This window comes from Simochromis diagramma, unplaced genomic scaffold (genome assembly GCF_900408965.1).
Source record: "Simochromis diagramma unplaced genomic scaffold, fSimDia1.1 OVJJ01000685.1, whole genome shotgun sequence".
Lineage (NCBI taxonomy): Eukaryota > Metazoa > Chordata > Actinopteri > Cichliformes > Cichlidae > Simochromis > Simochromis diagramma.
The window spans coordinates 4,481,103-4,499,554 of record NW_024387477.1 but is presented as its reverse complement, the minus strand read 5'-3'; the positions used below and the strand labels follow the sequence as shown (position 1 = coordinate 4,499,554).

Sequence of the window (18,452 nt, the reverse complement as noted above, 5' to 3'; positions counted from 1 at the left end):
TCAGTGTTGTATGACACTTTATTTTATTACAAAAGAACTGAATATACAAATGCAATATTGATTATTATTAAGGTGATCACTGCTGAGGCCTTTGTACACTTCAGGGGAAAGCAGAGCCTCAGCTATTCCAGTCTTGAAAGCGGAAACAGTCGCTAGCGATCTTCCACACGGGCTGATCGTTGTTGGGTGAAGCCTGAGCTGTTAGGAGAAAGTTCTGGTTGAAAAAACGCTGTTTGTTCCCTTCAAACTTGACTGTGCCACCGGTCACCACAAGCAGTGTTGTCTGGCCTTGGGTTGCTTGCTCTGTGAATGAGGAGAAGTTAGTTATTTTCTAAAGCAGCAACAGAAGAATAAAGGTTTACATTCACATTTTAATGAGACAATATGATTAATGGGGATCAATTTAATAGTTCAAATGTGTTGAGTTTGGGATTGACCCACTGACCGTGCACAGGCTGGCAATCCAGTGTTTGAACCTGGAACTCGCTGGATGGCAGTGACTCAAAAAACTCGCCCAGGGCTTCCTGTCCTGACACCGCATTCCCGTTCCACACCAAGGTGGCCTTGTCCAGGTAGAGCCGGATTAAGTTCTAGCACATGGGAGCCAGAAAATGGTGAACATTAACAGCAACAGTGCCATCACCCTGTAGCAGAGCACCATGCTCATTAGCTTTAGTGAAACTGAAAAGTTGTGATCTTTAAAATGAAAACTATCACTTTAAGAATAAGACTGCTTTCACTGCGGAGGAGCTGTGGGTTAGTGGGGAGCTCATAGTTGAATCCACTTTAATAAATTTACATCACAGGCCCAAATAAGGAAGTCTTCACAATATCTCTTACTTAGAAGATTTTAAAGCTAAGTTTCAACATGCTATAACCTACACTCATTGGCCACATTATTAGGTACTTATTCAAGCTGGAGCCCAACCGATGTACTGACCAATATATCAGATATATCAGGACTTATAATGGCCAACAGATGAAAAACGTAAAGATGAAACACCCAGAAGAGCATCTGTGAATGCATTCAAACCTTGAAGCAGATTGGCTACAGCAGCAGAAGACCACAGGCTGTCACTCCTGTCAGCTAAGAACAGGAAGCGGAGACTACAATTCACACGTGCTAACTAAAGTTGAGCAAATACAGAAGACTAGAAAATGTTGCCTGATCTGATGATTTTTGCTTTCTGCTGCAACATTTGGCAGGGTCTGAATTTGGTGTAAACAAAGTGATAACACAGATCTATCCTTGTTTCAACAGTTAAGGATGGTGGAGGTGTGATGGCGTAGGTCAGTGATTCTCAAAGTGTGGGCTGCCCCACCCCCGGCAGGCCACAAAAGGTACTGCAGGTAGGCTGCAGTAATAATAACAGAAATTCAGTTTGTAATTACTCACAAGTATGTACACTTAAACATTTATATACATTTATACATTTATCTGAAACAGAAATTAAAATTGGTAACTGGAGGTGGTTAGTTTGTGATATTACTCATTACTTTAACTTAAACTCTGTATTGAAGGAGTGGGTCACACATTGGCCTTAACACTTTTCATACGACTGCACAACATTAGCAATTTATAGCTAATGTGGTTTGTGTTTTTGGAATAACATTTTCAATGAAATACGTCATTTTCGTTTGGTCTTTAACATTTATATTGGAGTTTAAGATTTTTTGGTACATTTTGGGACATTTTCTTGGTACATATTAGGCTCCTTTGTACCAGCTGTTTAAATGTCACATCTTAGCTGACGTTGCTGACCATACGCATCCCCTTGTGACCACAGTGTAGTCATCTTCTGATGACTACTACAAGCTCTTCCATCACATTGCAAAGCTCAGGCCGTCTCAGACTGGTTTCTTGAACATGACAATGAATTCACTGTAGTAAAATGGCCTCCGGTCATTAGATCACAATCCAACTTGGCCTTTCAAAGTGGAACAGGAGTTACATCATGGATATGCAGCTGACAAATCTGTGACGCTGTCAAGTCCACAAGCACCAAAATCACTTTGTTGAATCTTTGCCATGAAGATTTAAGACGGGACTGAAGGAAAAAGAGAGGCGCAACTAGAAATGTGTGCCTAATGGAATGACCGGTGTTCCAGATCTACTGGCGTTTAGATCAACTGGCGTTAGTCGAACAGATGTGTGGCAGACTTGCGTTTCAGGAGCTGCTACCGACAAACCAGCAAAAAAAACGCCAAATGTGTCACCTGTGACACTTGTGAGGTTATCTCAAACACACTCCGTCAGTCTTGATGCTGTTGAACAACAAAATGTTTAAAAATGTGGCGAGTTTACCTGGTGATATCCTCACGCGCGACGCGATCGCGAAAACAGCAAACAATTAACACCACGCCGATGTTGTTCACAGGGACAGCAAGAGTAAACGGAGACTCTTGTCGTCGTTATCGTTCCCCTCGCACGGTTTATTTCTCCGGTTTCAGCGTTTTTGCTTCACAACTACAGCGAGCAGTTTACTTTGTGCACTAACATGGGCTCGAGTCAACCAGCGCCACCTCTGGCCAAGTGCCCCAGCCTACAGCCAGATCAACCTGTGACACACATCTGCAGCACGTTTGAATTCGTGTCATGCACAACACATTTGTACCTTTCAATTGTGTCTGTTTGTGCGTCATGCAAATAAACCTTTGAAATGAATGAAATGATATCATATATTCCTTATTGGCCTACATTTGTACAAAATTCCAAATTATATACACAAAGTCATAGAAATCACCACTCCAATTGGTCATCATGATTTTGATATTCTCTTTTTCCATAACAATGAAATACGCCTTGGATAAATATGACAAATCAATATTTCATTAGTGTTGTCACATCACATCCTGTAAGCAGAGTCTGCCTGTGTCTTCTCCCTGGAAATTAATATTTCCAGCCAATATAGGCAATCCATCAACATGGCTGGAGAGTTGGTAGTTATATACAGTCTGTATAAGTGTGGTTAATCTAATGAAGATTTGTAAGGAGATGGCAGTTACTGTGAATTCACAGCAGTTACACAGTGATTAGTAATAAACAGCCAGTGGGAGTGAGTGGATTTAAGAAAGTCAGTGACTCAGGTGTGTCGCTTGGTTTGTCATCTGTTTGTGAGACTGGAGGAGACGTAGAAATCTTTTGTTTTAAATCTTAGTTAGGAAGGTTCCTCTTTGAAAACAAGCACTTTTTGTGAGAAATGCAAGAAGTACATCTGCAGAAAGCACACAGTTACATTCTGTCCATCATGTGGACAAAACTGAAAATGTTGAACATTGGAAAACTGAGAACGTTGGGCAAGTTCAAAAGAAATGTGTTTGTAAGAACGAAAAACCAAATTGTTCCTAAAATAGTTATGGAAAGTCTAACTGTTGTATGTCTGTGCTCTACATGTTTATCTAATGGAAAATAAAGTTGCTATTGTTTTATTGCAGTTTTTGGATAATTCTGAGTGGATTTACACAGTATGGGTCAAAATGACCCGCAACAAAATCAATGTCACTTTTTTTGTTTTTCAACATAATACAAGGGTTCATTTCCAAAACTTGCATATGATCTTCAATTTGTAGCAGATCCACTATCACACAGCAGCTGGAGCAGTTTCAAATGGAGGTCAGTCCACTGCTGCCACCTGTGGCCAAATACCATAGACCACTACTAGATTAACTTGTGACACATCTGCACCTGCTGCTATGATCACATTGAGTAGAGGCTGAGTGGCTGCACTTACCCCTGGTACATCCAAATCTACCCACAAACATGTTGAAAGATGCAATGGCGGCAATGTGGATTGTCAACACTAAAAACAATCAGTAAGCAAAGACAACAGGGATCACTTTTTTTGGTTTATTTAGCACCCACAACATTTGTAGTCGCCTTCTGCACAGGGGAAGTCCACACACACTGTGTGGTACCACTTTCCACAGAAGGTGCAATCTGCAAGATTGAATGAGATTGTCAGAGTCACTGTCTGACTGTTTATTACTAATCACCTGCTGTACATTCACAGTAACTGCCATCTCCTTACAAATGTTTATTAGATTAACCACACTTATACAGACTGTATATAACAACCAACTCTAAAATGTTTGTTCGCAGAGAAAAGACACAGACAGACTACGCTAACGACATGTGATGTTACAACACTAGTGAAATATTAGTGTCATTTCATTCTTTTCAAAGGTTTATTTGCATGACGCACAAACAGACACAATTGAAAGGTACAAATGTATTGTGCATGACACGAATTCAAACGTGGTGCAGATGTGTGTCACAGGTTGATCTGGCTGTAGGCTGGGGCACTTGGCCAGAGGTGGCGCTGGTTGACTCGAGCCCATGTTAGTGCACAAAGTAAACTGCTCGCTGTAATTGTGGAGCAAAAACGCTGAAACCGGAGAAATAAAACGTGCTAGGGGAACGATAACGACGACAAGAGTCTCCGTTTACTCTTGCTGTCCCGTGAACAACATCGGCGTGGTGTTAATTGTTTGCTGTTTTCGCGATCGCGTCGCGCGTGAGGATATCACCAGGTAAACTCGCCACATTTTTAAACATTTTGTTGTTCAACAGCATCAAGACTGACGGAGTGTGTTTGAGATAACCTCACAAGTGTCACAGGTGACACATTTGGCGTTTTTTTTTTGCTGGTTTGTCGGTAGCAGCTCCTGAAACGCAAGTCTGCCACACATCTGTTCGACCAACGCCAGTTGATCTAAACGCCAGTAGATCTGGAACACCGGGGGTTGGTTGGTTGTTTTTTTACGGATTCAAAGCTTATTGGTCCTTCACATTTAGGGATTACAGAATTAAGACAAAGAAATGTGTTGACTTGACCACACGTGGAAAATAAGGTAACACGGGGCGTATTTACGGCACTTTCGGGCCACCGTATGTAGTTTGGTCTTACAAATTAATTTAAGTTAAATTACAGAAACAAAACTCACCCGCCTCTTCTTATCCATACAGTCGTAATAAATGTTGACAAATTCTTCTGAATATCTGCATGACTGGTCGGCATGAGTCCTGAAATCCTGAAGAGATAACTACGTATTACTCAAAGCTGGACACGGTGATTTAACGTGTGTTTTTTTTTTTTGGAAACGGCATGGAAAAGCTTACCAGGGTGGTTGCCATATGAACGGATAAATTATTGGAAACAACTCAAAACAAAAATATTACAAAAAGACTGGGAAAACTTCACAATTCAGACTTCTTTTCTTCTCTTGTTATTCCTTTAGCAACCAACACATTTCTATCACACTGGGTATTACTTCCTCGGGGCACCAACTCTGCCTACCAAAATAAGATGTCAGTACAATCTTTCAGACTCATTTAAGCTTCTCTCTTCCGAGTTCCACTTTCATGTGGTGTTTTTTACATTTTAAGGAAACAATAGTGGTAGTAAATGTTGACTGTGTGGATAATAATACGGAAGTGGCGTGGCAAAGTCAGTACCATTTTGGTGATGGAGTTTTAGTTTGAAAAGAAAAGGTCGACCAGCGCGGAAAGAGAGCTCATAATTTCCTGAGTCATTGCTTCTGTGGTTTATTAAACGAAATAACTAAAGAGTATCCTCAGTAAGCTTTAATATATTTATTTGGACATTTAGCTATATTTTAAGAATGGAGGGGTCGGTGTCCAATGTGGAGGTGTGTAACTTTGCTTACACGGGGCAGTTTGAGAAATTAAAACAGTGCATCCTGTCAGATAAAACGCTTGCCTGCAAAACAGACCAGGTAAGAACACATGACCCACCAGTACAGCCTGCGGGAATTCATTTTTCCCTACAGTAAAAAGGAATAATAATTTTCTTTTTAAAGCAACACAACTTTCTGTGATTTCAGGACCGGAGAACCGCGCTGCACTGGGCTTGTTCTGCTGGACACACCGATATTGTGGAGTTTCTTCTTGACATGGGAGTTGAAGTGAACCTGCAAGATGATGTAAGTTTATTTGTGGGTACATTAATTCTTTCCTTCTGTAGACTTTTCCCTATAAGATGCCATGTGACCATTAATACAAGAGATATACTGATGAACACATTGTTTCAGAATGATGCCACTGATGTCTGTGTTTTGTTTTTCCCTCTCAGGCTTCGTGGACCCCTTTGCACATTGCAGCATCTGCAGGCAGAGAAGACATCGTGAGATCTCTGATATCCAAAGGAGCTCAGCTCAACTCAGTTAATCAAAATGGATGCACCCCTCTGCACTACGCCGCCTCCAAAGACAGATATGAGGTAACATCCACAGGTTGCAGTATTAGTCCTCCATACTTCTGCAGTCAGTTAATACAGTTGTGTTATCTCCCCGTTTAGTTCAGTGGTGCTTTGTTTCTGCACATAATTAATTATATAGTGTTGTGCAAAAGAGTTTGGACATTTGTCTGCTTTTTCCACTTATCTTCGGTCCAGTTCTTATACCTCACAATTTTCAGAGAAGTATTTTTTCCACATAAGCCACATAACACTAACCTATGAATCATTCAAACAAACAAAAAAAGACACCTAACTCAAGGAATGAGCCAGTGTTGGCTGCACATAACAGACGAATTAGCAAAGAACCAATTTTAAATAGTATCTTTAGGCACTTTGTTACTAGCAGCTTGTCATGAAAACACAATTCATTCCCATTTCTTTAGTTAAATCTACAATAATGCCAGAGATTAAAAAAAAAAAAAAAGATTAAGAGGCATAAAATGTCTTGTACGCCAAAAACATGGCAAACCTCACCACGGTGTGCAGTATGTCCTTTAAATGAAAGTGGACAAGTGGACGACAAAAGAAGTGGCAGGCAATCTACAACAAATGCAACAATATATTTAAGTCATTTTCTCAAAAAATAGGAAAAATCAAGGAAAGACCTGACATAGAACCTGAGAAGATGCATCTCGCACTTCTGTTGACCCATCTGCTGTTCACTGAAGCCTCAGAAATGGTCTCAGCTGAAGGTTGGCTATCAAGAAGCCATTCTTAAGGAAGGAAAATAGGGACAAAAGGCTGAAGTATGACAAATTACACAAGAACTGGACTGAAATCGGTGGCAACACATCTGATGGAGTGATGAACTTAAATGTGAAACTTTTGGTTAAAATTGTTGTCAGTGGTGTAGCTCAGGGGAGAAGTACAGCTGTGAGTGTCTTCTAGTGATGGGCAAAGCACAGCTGTGTGAAGTAGTGAAACATTTGAAGCAGCTGTGCCAGGATTGTACTGAGGTTTCAAAACAATTTCCACAGTGACACCCACTGGCCACTTTTACTATTGTCATGTCTTGATGATGTCTACTCTGTGAACACACAACAAACGTGTTTTGCACAGTTCTAAACAAAGCTATAAGTAATACCAGGCTAACAATAATTATGACCAGCGCATGATTTGGAGAAATCCTCATTGACCAAAGCCAGAAAAACTTTGAGACTGATGAAGCATGTCTCACGCATTTACACACGTGTTAATATATTAAAGACTCGGCATTTAGTTATTATTTATTTTTATTTTTATTTATTTTTAATACAAATTACCTCCTCAGCCTTGGAAAAACTACAATTAAACAGTACACTTCTTGTGGGTATATGTTGGTTTTAAGTTTTGTTTGTTTTGTTTTGTTCTTTTTACTTTTTTCCAAGATGTAAACATTTGAATAAACAGCACATCATTGCTCCAAATACATTAGTGCATCATGTGCCCTTAGAACAAATGCATCAGTGAGGTATGTATTTTTTTACTTCTACAGTGCCATCAGTAATTACACTGTGAATACTGTGGGTGACACTAAACCTGGCTGTGGTTGCTGTTGCCACTCCTGGTGCTGCTGATGACTCTTAAGCTTTTTTACCCACAACCTTAAAAGCCTGATAGGGTATTTTCAGATTTATACTGTAGGCATAAAGGGGTAGAACTGGTGCCTGCTGGTATTTCCATAGTTTGCGATGTCATCAGTTTTTGTTCTACACTTAGACACAGTGGGTAAGCCACTGAAAGCTGAAGTGAAACACACCAAGACTTCAGTCAGCTATGGTCACGTGATCTGAGCTAATGCGTCCTAAGCATTTTGAAAAAAGATAATTATGGAAAGTAGGACTTTTTAGGGCCCAGTTTACCCGACAGTAGTACAATAACACTGGCTCTCAATATAGTAATAATCATTAGAAATGATCACATATTAATTCAAATTAATCGTTTATCTGTTGCTGTTATTTATTTATTTATTTATTTATTTTTTCAAATTTTGCCCTCGCTTCCAGCAGGTGGGCCCTGTAATATGCTACAGGTGGGGTGCTGAATGGTGGGTTACACCGGTGGGTTTCTTGTTCTCTACACAAGCTCTACTGGTGCTTCACACTGAGTACTGACACAAATATAGAAAGTGCAACAGAACACAGGAAAGGGGGATAAATGCACTTGAATAGAGTAAGCATGGCAGGAGGCCAGCTTGAGACAGGGGCATCCATGGGGGAGGCAGGTGTTGGACCCTACAGCACACCTTTATTCTGTGGCTTGCCTTTGCTGGAATGTCTAAAAGCCCTCCTCTTCTTATTAGGATAATTTTCATTACATTTTTTTTCTTTCTCTCCCGTATAGTATGACTAATGTACCTTTGTCTGCTGCTTTTACTTTCCTCACATCAAGATAAACAGCAATCCCATCACCTACACCCACAACCGTCTTGCTGTTTCTTGTTATCTTTTTTTACCGTCAACACGTGCTTGTAATGTGTTCCCGCTGTGTTCACTGCTTGCTGTACAGTTTTCAGTTAGACTCTAACCTTTCCTCTGGACATGTAATGAAGTTTTATTTCCGTATTTGTTTTTATCTGGAGTATTAGAAGGTTTTTCTGAACATTTCTTATTTGTTCTGAACCATCATCACTAATACATCAATACATCCCCTCTTGCTCTCTGAGAAGGATCACTTGGATATAAGAAAAGATGATTTGTCAGCTTTATTTAAAAACAACAACAAAAAAAAAAACCCAAATCACTATCTGCAGCTTTATTTTTAAGATAACAAGAATGTTTTATTCAATATAACTGATAATAATATAACAATATAAGGACATAGTTATCTCAAAAATCGTGGCATTGTTGTAGCATGTATGCTGCAGTACCTATATCATTGCTAAGATTACAAAGATTTAATAAAGACCTATGTATATATGCGAGACTTGAGGTGGTGGGAAACGGGGTCCAACACACTGCAACAATCAAGATGCATTTTTTTTGTTAAATCAAATGTGCATATAAAAGATTGTGAAACTGAATTTTTTCATCGTCTTCTCTCACAAGGACTTGGACATGACATGAATGGATTTCATTTTACATTTACAGGGTTTTATTTCAACGACAGGTTTTTTTTTTTTTTTTTCCAGTCAAGGTTGTCCTAACTTTCAGTCTCACTTCCTAACGTGAAACTTCCACATGACTGTGGTAACCAAAATGACGAGATCTGAAAACGGGTATTTCATAGAAACTAGAAATAACTGGATGTAAAAGTGTGGTGTTCATCTTGTGAATGAAACATTGTTACCTCTTTGCAGATTGCCCTGCTGCTGTTGGAAAATGGAGCAGACCCCAATGCTACTGACAAGCTGGACTCTACGCCTCTTCACAGAGCAGCTGCCAAGGGCAACTACCGGCTCATCCAGCTGCTTCTCAAACAGAGTGCATCAACAAATATTCTGGACTCACAGGGCAACACACCTCTGTATGATTACATATGTCAAATGCAATTTTTTTTTTTTTTTTAACATCATGCAATATGAATACAAAGATGAACTCTAATTATACCTAAAAATAAAATGTTTTCTTACCCTAGCAGCACTAGAAGTTATCATCCACATTACATTAGCTATACAGTGTGATTAGCATTGGGGGGGGGCATTTCTGTATTTATAGTTATGCATTGATTTTTATTTTTTTCTTCTCCCAGCCATCTTGCATGCGATGAGGAGCGTGTTGAAGCAGCCAAGTTGCTGGTGGAACATGGAGCGAGCATTTACATTGAGAACAAGGAGGAGAAGACCCCGCTCCAGATAGCAAAGGGCAGTCTTGGGAACATACTCCGTCGGATCGTGGAGGGATGATGCTTTGTCTGACCGACGCGTCTTGTTCCAGCTCAAATCCCCACCACCAACCGCCAAGTTACATTCTAAGATTTCCCATCCCGCTCAGTCCTCCTTAAGCGGTCCGTGTAGAAGATGAGATGATGGACTCAGATGGTGCTTTGAGACTGCACAGATCTTATTTGTTGTCTGAGCACAGGTTTTCAAACCCCACAGGCTATTTTCTATTAAATTTGAATTGTAATGTAAAACATGAAGTTCAACCTGTTAATAAATGTGTTGTTCATGAATTATGTACTGCTGCCTTTAGTAATTTAAGCTATTATTGCACAAAATATTGTGAATGTTTAATACATTTTTGTTCTTTTTATTATTAGCTTATACCCAGGTTCCTTAAAGACTAACTGAAAATATTGTTGCCTACCTGCAACAGTATTAACCTCTCACCTGGTGATGGTGACATACAGGTGTGGCTATGTGGAATATGGTTAAATGTGCAACAGAGCTTTATCTGACCACACCCCAAAACCCTGGACAATAAGAATCCTAAGCAAACCATTTTTGGACTTCTCAGATTTCAGATTAACTGAATAACAAATAAAATGTTGTGCAGCTTCATTGTTTTTAAGCTAAATCTTAAATAATGCGTACCTTTGAATGTAGCATGTCAACCTGATAACTTCCCAGCCACAACAGCTATTTAAATCCTGCAGTAGTCATGCAATATATGTTATATGTTATTTATGGTACTGCCAACACAAGGAACAGTGAGTGGAAAACAGAAGTGACCAGGTTTTCCCTATTGACGTAGTGCTAAGCGTTTGTTTCTTGTTCCCTGTTCCACATGTTGAGATTATGGCCCACATTTTTATTAGCGGAAGTTTTCAGCCTTCTTTTCTATAGTCTGCCTTTTACTCAATGGCTGTGAAGGAAGCAGCAAAGGGTGTCTTCATAGGTCATTAGCTGTCCACACTGAAGTGGAAAATTTCCCCCACAAACCCACAAGCAAAGCAGGTTTTTGTGGAACATGACTGAAACTACCACAAAGGAAAATAAAGCTAGAATAAGCATGAAACTGGTGGGAAGGCAACTCTCACTTGTAAGTTTCACATGAAACTCAGCTCAAAAAACAGATGGATAAGTTGATGGAAGCCAAATGATTTCTGGAGAAAATGGAAAGAACAGTAAATAATAGTTTTAAAGGACTCAGAGACAAAAAAGAAGAATACATGAAAGTGAAAAGACTGTCACGTAACAAAAATATCAAGTTTTAGCACATGCTAAAAGATTCTCAGTGTTAGGAATGGGTCCAATGTTCTACCACATTGAGTTTGCTGGGATCTGGCCAGCCTATAAATTGAGGAAGCTTCAAATTGCCTAAAAATAAATGAATAGTTTTTAGGTATTTAAAGGATGGCCAAGGTGAGCAACAACACTCAAGTATGCTGTGCCATTTAAATGATGTTCCTTTGGTATTAAGAGGCCAAAAGTTACCATTTCAGCATCATCAGCAGCTGCTTGAACCACTGATAAAAACCAGGCTGGATCCACGACCTCATGTCGTTTAATCCAAATGCACAAACATGTTCTCAGCTCACAGGAATGCCATCGGGTGTAGTCTACTGCTGAGTCTCATCTACCTCAAAGTTTATTGTGTGTTTAATAAAATGCAAAAGAACAACATACCAAGGTGTGGTGTTCACGCCACAGTTTGCGCTTTTAAAATAGTTAAAATAGTTTTTATTTTTTAAATTTATTTATTAAATACTAGTATTGCAGGGAAATCCCAGTAGATTAGCAGTTTATTATCAGATTTGGCCATCTTGCACCAGCAACCGTGTTTAAATCACCTTTCTTCCCCATTCTGATGCTCAGTTTGAGGTCGTTTTTTACCATTTCTGCCATTTTCCTAAGCGCATTGGCTTGCTGCTCTGTGACTGGCGGATTCGATAGGAGATACATTTAAATTAAACGGCGTAGCTGACAGCTGAAATGCAACTAAATCAGAAAACGGACTACAAATGTAGCTTGCTGGCTTATAAACAGCTCTCCTGGACGATACTAAGCCATTTTGAGCGAACCTCCCCCCCCGCCCCGCCCCGCCCCATTCTGATCAGAACGTAGAAGTATTTTTAATGCAAGATGACTCTTACATAAGTAATCCAGGTTTAAAAAAAATTATTAATATCAAAATTTTATTTTTCCAAGAGATCTGGCCAAACACGGATATTGCTGGAAAACCACCACGGCACAACCCTTTCCTGGCGTCACCTGATTAGGCGGTTTTCACTTCCTGACAAGGAGGTCACAAAAGACTTCACCAGAGTCTCCTTTCTGAGGTGTTCGCACTCTACACTATCTGGAGGAAACAGAGGAGCTGTGTTGAAAGGTAAACATTTAAAATTTCGTTATTATATTCGATAAGTCACTGTGTGACCTAGTTAGTGTTGCGTAAAAAGGCTAAGCTAATGTAGCTACCAAGCACTCTGAAGATAGCATTCGCGATTCGCGTTTACGAGCCTAGCAGTACAGATCAAAAGCACAGGTCAGAGTCCAAGATTGTCGCTTTGGGTGTTTACATTTTACATATAAAAGCACTTTTAGGTAACTGTATTGACTAATTTCTAACTGAACGAAAACACGGTGTGAGTTTAGCGAGGTCTTGGCTGTCAGTTGCTGTCATCGGCGCTGTTGTTCTCGGCGTTTCCCAGAAACAGTACGGCTTCTGTGTCGTGTTCAACTGAAGCAAAGCTGTGGGGCCTTTCTGGAATTTGCTGGGGTTAAATCCTCTCCACTCTGATCATTAATAAATGTTAAAAGAAACACGTGGAACTGCTAGTGGGAAAAATCCCCTGTAGCTGTTTTTACTTTCGGTTAGATGTCGTTCGCAGTTACGAGTCAGTCAAAAAGTGAGTATTTTAATGCGTGGGACGATGCAGTCTTGGCTCAAGTTAAAAAATAAAAAATAAAGGGATGACGCTGGCGATTGATTTACTTGAAATAATGCAGACACCTAAAGACAGTTCAAAGATCGCATCCCATCAATACGGCAACGTATCAGCTGATAAACAGCTGTTTAAACATCTGACCCAGCACACAATCGGTGACTGTGTGCTGTCGTTGGATGATAAGTCCATTTTGCGTCAAACTATGACCCTGAGGAATGTAAAGATTCTGAAATCATAGTTTCACGCCTCTTTCCTCATATTCTGCATTGCCAGGATGTCAAACTCATTTTTCTTCTAAGGCCACATACAAGCTCACTTTAGACCTCAAGCCCAGTGAAACTACCCTTACTCTCAACGTTAAGAAGTTTAACTGCAAAATCTCATCCTTGAGGTATCAAAGAAGGGTGATTTCAACAGTACTTCTCAGATTTTCTTCAGGCCATAGAAACACTGCTGCAGTAGATCAAAGAAACCTGTCAGCACAGGGTTAAATTGTAAGAAATAAATGCATAAACTTTCAGAAGTTCTGGCAGCTCATTTCTCAGACTGTGCTGTAATTGTAAAAGAGAAAGTTTCTGTTAATTCACAGAAAATGCTCATCTCCTCCCTTTAAAAAAAAAAAACAAAACAAAACTCTGGGCAGAGTAAAAGGGCAGGGATAGCTCAGTAGGTAGAGTGGTGGCGCCATGACCGGAAAGTCGGTGGTTCGACTCCACTGAACAGCTACCCTGAGGTACCCCTGAGCAAGGTACCGTCCCTACACACTGCTCCCCGGGCGCTGCATTGGTGGCTGCCCACTGCTTCACTGGGTGAATGGGTTAAATGCAGAGGAACTATTTCCCTATGGGAACTAACACATACACATTACATTACACATTACCTTTTTGAAAAGAAAAAACAGACATTATTATTGTAGACAGATAAAACAGGAACTATTCTGTCATTTTATTGTTTATGTATTACTTAATTACTTTGGTGTGTTATGAACGGGGAGGTCTCTGTCAATAGGAAAAGCAGTAAAACTACAGTCAAAAGCCCAAAATACATTCCTTCTTTCACATTTTCCAAAGCTGTACAGCGAACCGAACCGGCTGATTCTGGCTCCTGGGCCTTTTGTTTGAGATCTCTGCTGCATTGTATCTTTGAGCAGTATAACCCTTTTATGTGGTGTAATATGCAATGTGCCTGTAGACAAACCTGCCTCTCCAGTGCCCATCCCTCACATGGAACATTCAGTTCCTGCATGTGATAACAGGCTGGCATTCTCTTAAAGGTACAGAGACCCTGCAGATGTGCCGTTTGGCTCTCTGGCGCCAGACATGGAAATGCAGGAATTTAACCACTGAAGAGTCTGTTTACAAACAAACAAGCAAATGAGGAGACTGTACCATTTTTTTTTTTTTTTTTTTTTTTTTTCAAACATATCCTGTTTCTTTCTATTTGCAGATCATCTGTCCATCAAGTTAACAAATCCCTACAGCTTCCTGTTTCAATCATGTGTGATCTCAGTCAAGATGGTGTTTGGGAGTCGGACAATGCACACGATTTTTCCTCGTTGACAAGACGCATAGACTCATTCCGTGGCTCAAACCTTGCTAACAAGGTGCCTGCGGAAACACTGGCACAGGCTGGTTTCTTCTACACTGGCGAGTCTGACCGTGTCCGCTGTTTCAGCTGTAATATGACTGTGGATAATTGGTACAGTGGAGACAGGCCTGTAGACAAGCACAAGCAGGTAATCAAACTTGTAACATGAAAAAGTGGAAGTGGTTAATATTTCACTTTTTTTTTGTCTGTTTGGTTTTCTTCCAAATTGATCCAATTCTAATTTTCTCATTCTCACAGTTTTCTCCATCATGCACATTTCTCACCTGCGTCCACCGTACCAGTTTTAACCAGAATTCCAATACTGCACTAATCAGTGAAGAAGTAGGAGACGTGGAATATAGTTTGAGAACAGGAGAAGTGGTTGATGAGGCCACCTACCCTATAGTTCCTCACATGAGAAATGAAGAAGCCCGACTTCGGACCTTCTCTTCTTGGCCCAACCGTACTCCGGTGAGACCCAGAGATCTGGCCCAAGCCGGCTTCTTTTACGTGGGGCAGAGTGACAAGGTTCAGTGTTTCTGCTGTGGTGGTCGGCTGAATGGGTGGGAACCAGGAGATACTGCCTGGAGTGAGCACAGCAAGCATTATCCCAACTGCTACTTTATCCTTGGGCATGATGTCGGGAACATCCCAATCCAGACAGGTATAGAGGAGGATGCCAGCAACAATCGGCGTGCAAATGACCCGGCCTTAATGCAGAATTTTGAGGCAAGGCGTGCTACTTTTGCTGATGTCCGGCACCCTATTGACCAGGAGAGGCTTGCCAGAGCTGGCTTCTACAGCACAGGTAATGTTCAGGTGTTTGAGACTAAAGAAACATTGTGCAACATTTTAAAATGTATGATCTAAATTTTCTAGTAGGTAGCTGTGAATGCAATCAAATGTAATTTGTATCCTTGCAGGACGAGGAGACGCAGTCTTGTGTTTCCATTGCGGTGGAGGCTTGAACAATTGGCAGCCTGAGGAAGACCCTTGGGTGGAGCATGCCAAACACTACCCAGGGTAAGAACAACTATGGTACCCCCGTCTTCTTAATATGCTTTTACACATATGTATATACACACACAGGTAGGGATGGGTACCGGTATCGGTTCTGACATAAACGGTAGTAACCAGACCGAAAAGCAGCGCACATTTCGGTGCTTTATTTCGGTGCTTTTTTTTCCTGAGCTGTGATACACTTTAGATTCTAGCCAATCATTTTACGTTTCCGAGGATAGCAGGCGGGGCCAGGTACGTACGTTCTTTTAGAGCAGAGCTACAGATTAAAAATGACCAAGGCAAAGCGGTCAAAAGTCTGGCTGTACTTCACAGCAAAAGATGCAAACTCAGCAGCCTGCAACAAGTGCTTTCAGGTGATACTGTCAAAGGAGGTAACACCTCGAATCTGATGAAACACCTGGCGACGCATAGCGTTTTTTTTAAAAGTCGAGAAATGCGCCGTATTTGATAGCTTGCTGTGAGACCTCACACCGAGCACATCTACTGCGGGTGGGTTGCCTGTTATTGGACCCGGAGTTAGCAACATCCCCCAAAAACACGAAGAGGAGAGTCCTGGCCCCTAGCCCTGCCAGTGTAGCAGAAATGATGACGGATGATGACGGCAGCAGCAGCCGTTCTTCTCTGCGTGAGTAGCTTAATCTTGTTCGTGTCTAATTTACGTTGAGTAGGCTAACCACGTTATTACATTAATGCATGTAAGGTGAACTAGCAAACATCATCATAGCTACATGCGGCTGGCTTCTTGTTTGATGGCAGATGCTCCCTTCACCCTGACCAAAAAGGCTAAAATGACCAAAGAAAAAGTGGAAAACAATTAAACATGAGAGGTTTTTGGACAAAGTTTGTGTTTTTTCCATTGTTTAAGCACTGCTTCCAGCCAAGAGTGATGCCATAAATCCCCTATAGCTGCAGAAAAGGCTAACATTGTTATCTTTTTACAAAAAAAACAGCTGAACATGGGAGGTTTTAGGACCAATTTTGTGTTCTCCATTCTTTAAGCATTGGTTTAAGCACCGGCACCGTTTCAAAAGTACCGGTTTGGCACCGGTATCGGATAAAACCTAAACGATACCCATCCCTACACACAGGTTGTCTTCTTTGTTCTGTGGCATTTGCGTCTGTTTTAATCAAAGTATATACTGTTTTAAAACAGGTGCAGCTTCCTTTTGGCAAACAAAGGGCCAGAATTTGTCAACAGCATCCAGCTACAAAGACCACAACATGACAGAGCTGTAAGTTTTTGCTTTTTCCACAAGTTGTGGATGCGTAAACTACAAATTAACATTCCCTTAAAGCACTGTCAATATCAACACTAGAGGTCTGGTGTATGTGCCCAAATGAAATTTGAACAGTGCTGAAAATCTTAAGGTTAGTTTAGAAAGGTTTTCATCATGGATTGCAAAGCAGGAAGGCTCACATTGTTCTTCACAGACAATCACTAACTTGTTTTGGAAATGTACCATACTTTATATGTATAAATGGATGTATATGAATATTTGGGAGTATATTAATTTTCTACACCAGAAAAATCATCAGTAGTCCCAGATTGGGCTCTAGTTAAAATAAGCTTAGTGTTCCATTTCAGCGTGTGAAAGGTGCGTCATAATTAAAGGACTTACAGTCTTCAGTGATCTCAATCACAGGATTTTGTTTTTCTCTGTTTGCTTCCAGGCTTCAAGTCATCAAAATCCAGTTTCAGAAGATATGGAAGGTACATTTTTCTTTTTTACTTCAGTGCCCCAGATACATCATGAAACAAAGTCTGAGCAGTGCTGACTTCTGTTTATTTAATTTTATGTCAGATGAGGACCCACTGGAGAAACTACAGAGGCTGCAGAGGGAAAAACAGTGCAAAATATGCATGGACAGAGATATTGCCATTGTATTCATTCCATGCGCTCACCTTGTTGCTTGTGAGAATTGTTCACAGGCCCTCAACAAGTGTCCGATCTGCTGTCAAGACATAACACAGAAGATCAAGACCTATATTGCTTGAGAACAATATACTCTTGCTCAGACGCAATGCTGCTTTTACGCTGTCATTATAATATTGTAATTATATCGTAATTGTAAAGTAGAGAGCCTATAATATTATTTATGGATCAATTTTCTTTAATAAATCTTAGAATGATAATGTGTAAAACTATATTTTCCTAGTCCTTACAATGGTAAATATCTGTATAGATGTAGATGGTTTTATAAATAGTTCCTTGAGATGTAAATACACATTAAAGGGCCGTTCCTATTTTGAAACACATTTTGCCAGAAGTGCCTTTCTTTTGGTTTATGTATCCTAATGCATCACTTACCACAGATAAATTGACTTGGATGTTATTGCTGTCATTTTCATCCACTTTTATCCTATTTATTCGGATTTAACTTGTGTGTTTTATGTATAGAACCAGTTGCTGTGTCTTTACATTTCTAAGCTCAAGTTTAGGGCTTGGAGTTAACCATTGTAATGTAAGAATCATTTTATTGTTTCTTTAATTAAGTGTGAATAAATATTTATGCAGACTTGGAGTTTCATTTCATCACTAAACAAAATGTTTTGTGTTGTATTTGCAGAGATTATCCCGGTGCACTGATTGTGCAATGTTAGCTAGAAAGTCACATTTCTATCAGATGAGGTTTGAGAAAGTGTAAGAGTGATGTGACATTTGACTGCCTATAAACTGAAGTGATGGCAGATGGTAAAATATACAAGAACTGACCCAAATTAATCACATTTAGAAACAGATTTTTAATTTTTGTGCAGCATTTTAGTTTCAATTATGGTAAAAATCATTACTCTTATAGAGTAATGATCTTGTAGGAATTAGATCTGTATTTTAT

At 40.1% G+C, this 18,452-nt stretch overlaps 3 protein-coding genes across 3 annotated transcripts; 2 read left to right on the top strand and 1 right to left on the bottom strand.

Moving 5' to 3' along the window:
- On the bottom strand, window positions 1-5,322 carry nxt2 (nuclear transport factor 2-like export factor 2). Its single transcript, XM_040015476.1, has 4 exons — window positions 5,120-5,322; window positions 4,945-5,031; window positions 446-590; window positions 1-303 (listed from the first exon to the last, which is right to left on the bottom strand). The coding sequence occupies exons 1-4, from the start codon at window positions 5,132-5,134 to the stop codon at window positions 119-121; spliced, it is 432 nt and encodes a 143-aa protein (XP_039871410.1). The 5' UTR covers window positions 5,135-5,322; the 3' UTR covers window positions 1-118.
- A 55-nt stretch (window positions 5,323-5,377) lies between these two features.
- On the top strand, window positions 5,378-10,356 carry psmd10 (proteasome 26S subunit, non-ATPase 10). Its single transcript, XM_040015472.1, has 5 exons — window positions 5,378-5,736; window positions 5,845-5,943; window positions 6,093-6,239; window positions 9,535-9,701; window positions 9,927-10,356. Exons 1-5 carry the CDS (start codon window positions 5,623-5,625, stop codon window positions 10,078-10,080), a joined length of 681 nt encoding a protein of 226 aa, XP_039871406.1. The 5' UTR covers window positions 5,378-5,622; the 3' UTR covers window positions 10,081-10,356.
- Window positions 10,357-12,230: 1,874 nt separating this feature from the next.
- LOC120723766 (X-linked inhibitor of apoptosis) lies at window positions 12,231-18,134 on the top strand. Its single transcript, XM_040015469.1, has 7 exons — window positions 12,231-12,448; window positions 14,454-14,742; window positions 14,853-15,402; window positions 15,518-15,617; window positions 16,771-16,849; window positions 17,289-17,328; window positions 17,420-18,134. Exons 2-7 carry the CDS (start codon window positions 14,503-14,505, stop codon window positions 17,611-17,613), a joined length of 1,203 nt encoding a protein of 400 aa, XP_039871403.1. The 5' UTR covers window positions 12,231-12,448; window positions 14,454-14,502; the 3' UTR covers window positions 17,614-18,134.
- Window positions 18,135-18,452: the final 318 nt, after the last annotated feature.

What these genes read in the sequence shown, in the direction of transcription:
- nxt2 (XM_040015476.1), bottom strand. An exon ending in GTATGGATAAGAAGAGGCGG is followed by an intron (nt 591 to 4,944) that starts GTGAGTTTTGTT and finishes CCCATGTGCTAG; the next exon opens with AACTTAATCCGGCTCTACCT. An exon ending in GGATTGCCAGCCTGTGCACG is followed by an intron (nt 304 to 445) that starts GTCAGTGGGTCA and finishes CCTCATTCACAG; the next exon opens with AGCAAGCAACCCAAGGCCAG.
- psmd10 (XM_040015472.1), top strand. Translation starts at nt 5,623, where the DNA reads ATGGAGGGGTCGGTGTCCAATGTGGAGGTGTGTAACTTTGCTTACACG. An exon ending in AAGTGAACCTGCAAGATGAT is followed by an intron (nt 5,944 to 6,092) that starts GTAAGTTTATTT and finishes TTTCCCTCTCAG; the next exon opens with GCTTCGTGGACCCCTTTGCA. An exon ending in TCACAGGGCAACACACCTCT is followed by an intron (nt 9,702 to 9,926) that starts GTATGATTACAT and finishes TTCTTCTCCCAG; the next exon opens with CCATCTTGCATGCGATGAGG.
- LOC120723766 (XM_040015469.1), top strand. Translation starts at nt 14,503, where the DNA reads ATGTGTGATCTCAGTCAAGATGGTGTTTGGGAGTCGGACAATGCACAC. An exon ending in CTGTAGACAAGCACAAGCAG is followed by an intron (nt 14,743 to 14,852) that starts GTAATCAAACTT and finishes TCATTCTCACAG; the next exon opens with TTTTCTCCATCATGCACATT. An exon ending in AGCTGGCTTCTACAGCACAG is followed by an intron (nt 15,403 to 15,517) that starts GTAATGTTCAGG and finishes GTATCCTTGCAG; the next exon opens with GACGAGGAGACGCAGTCTTG.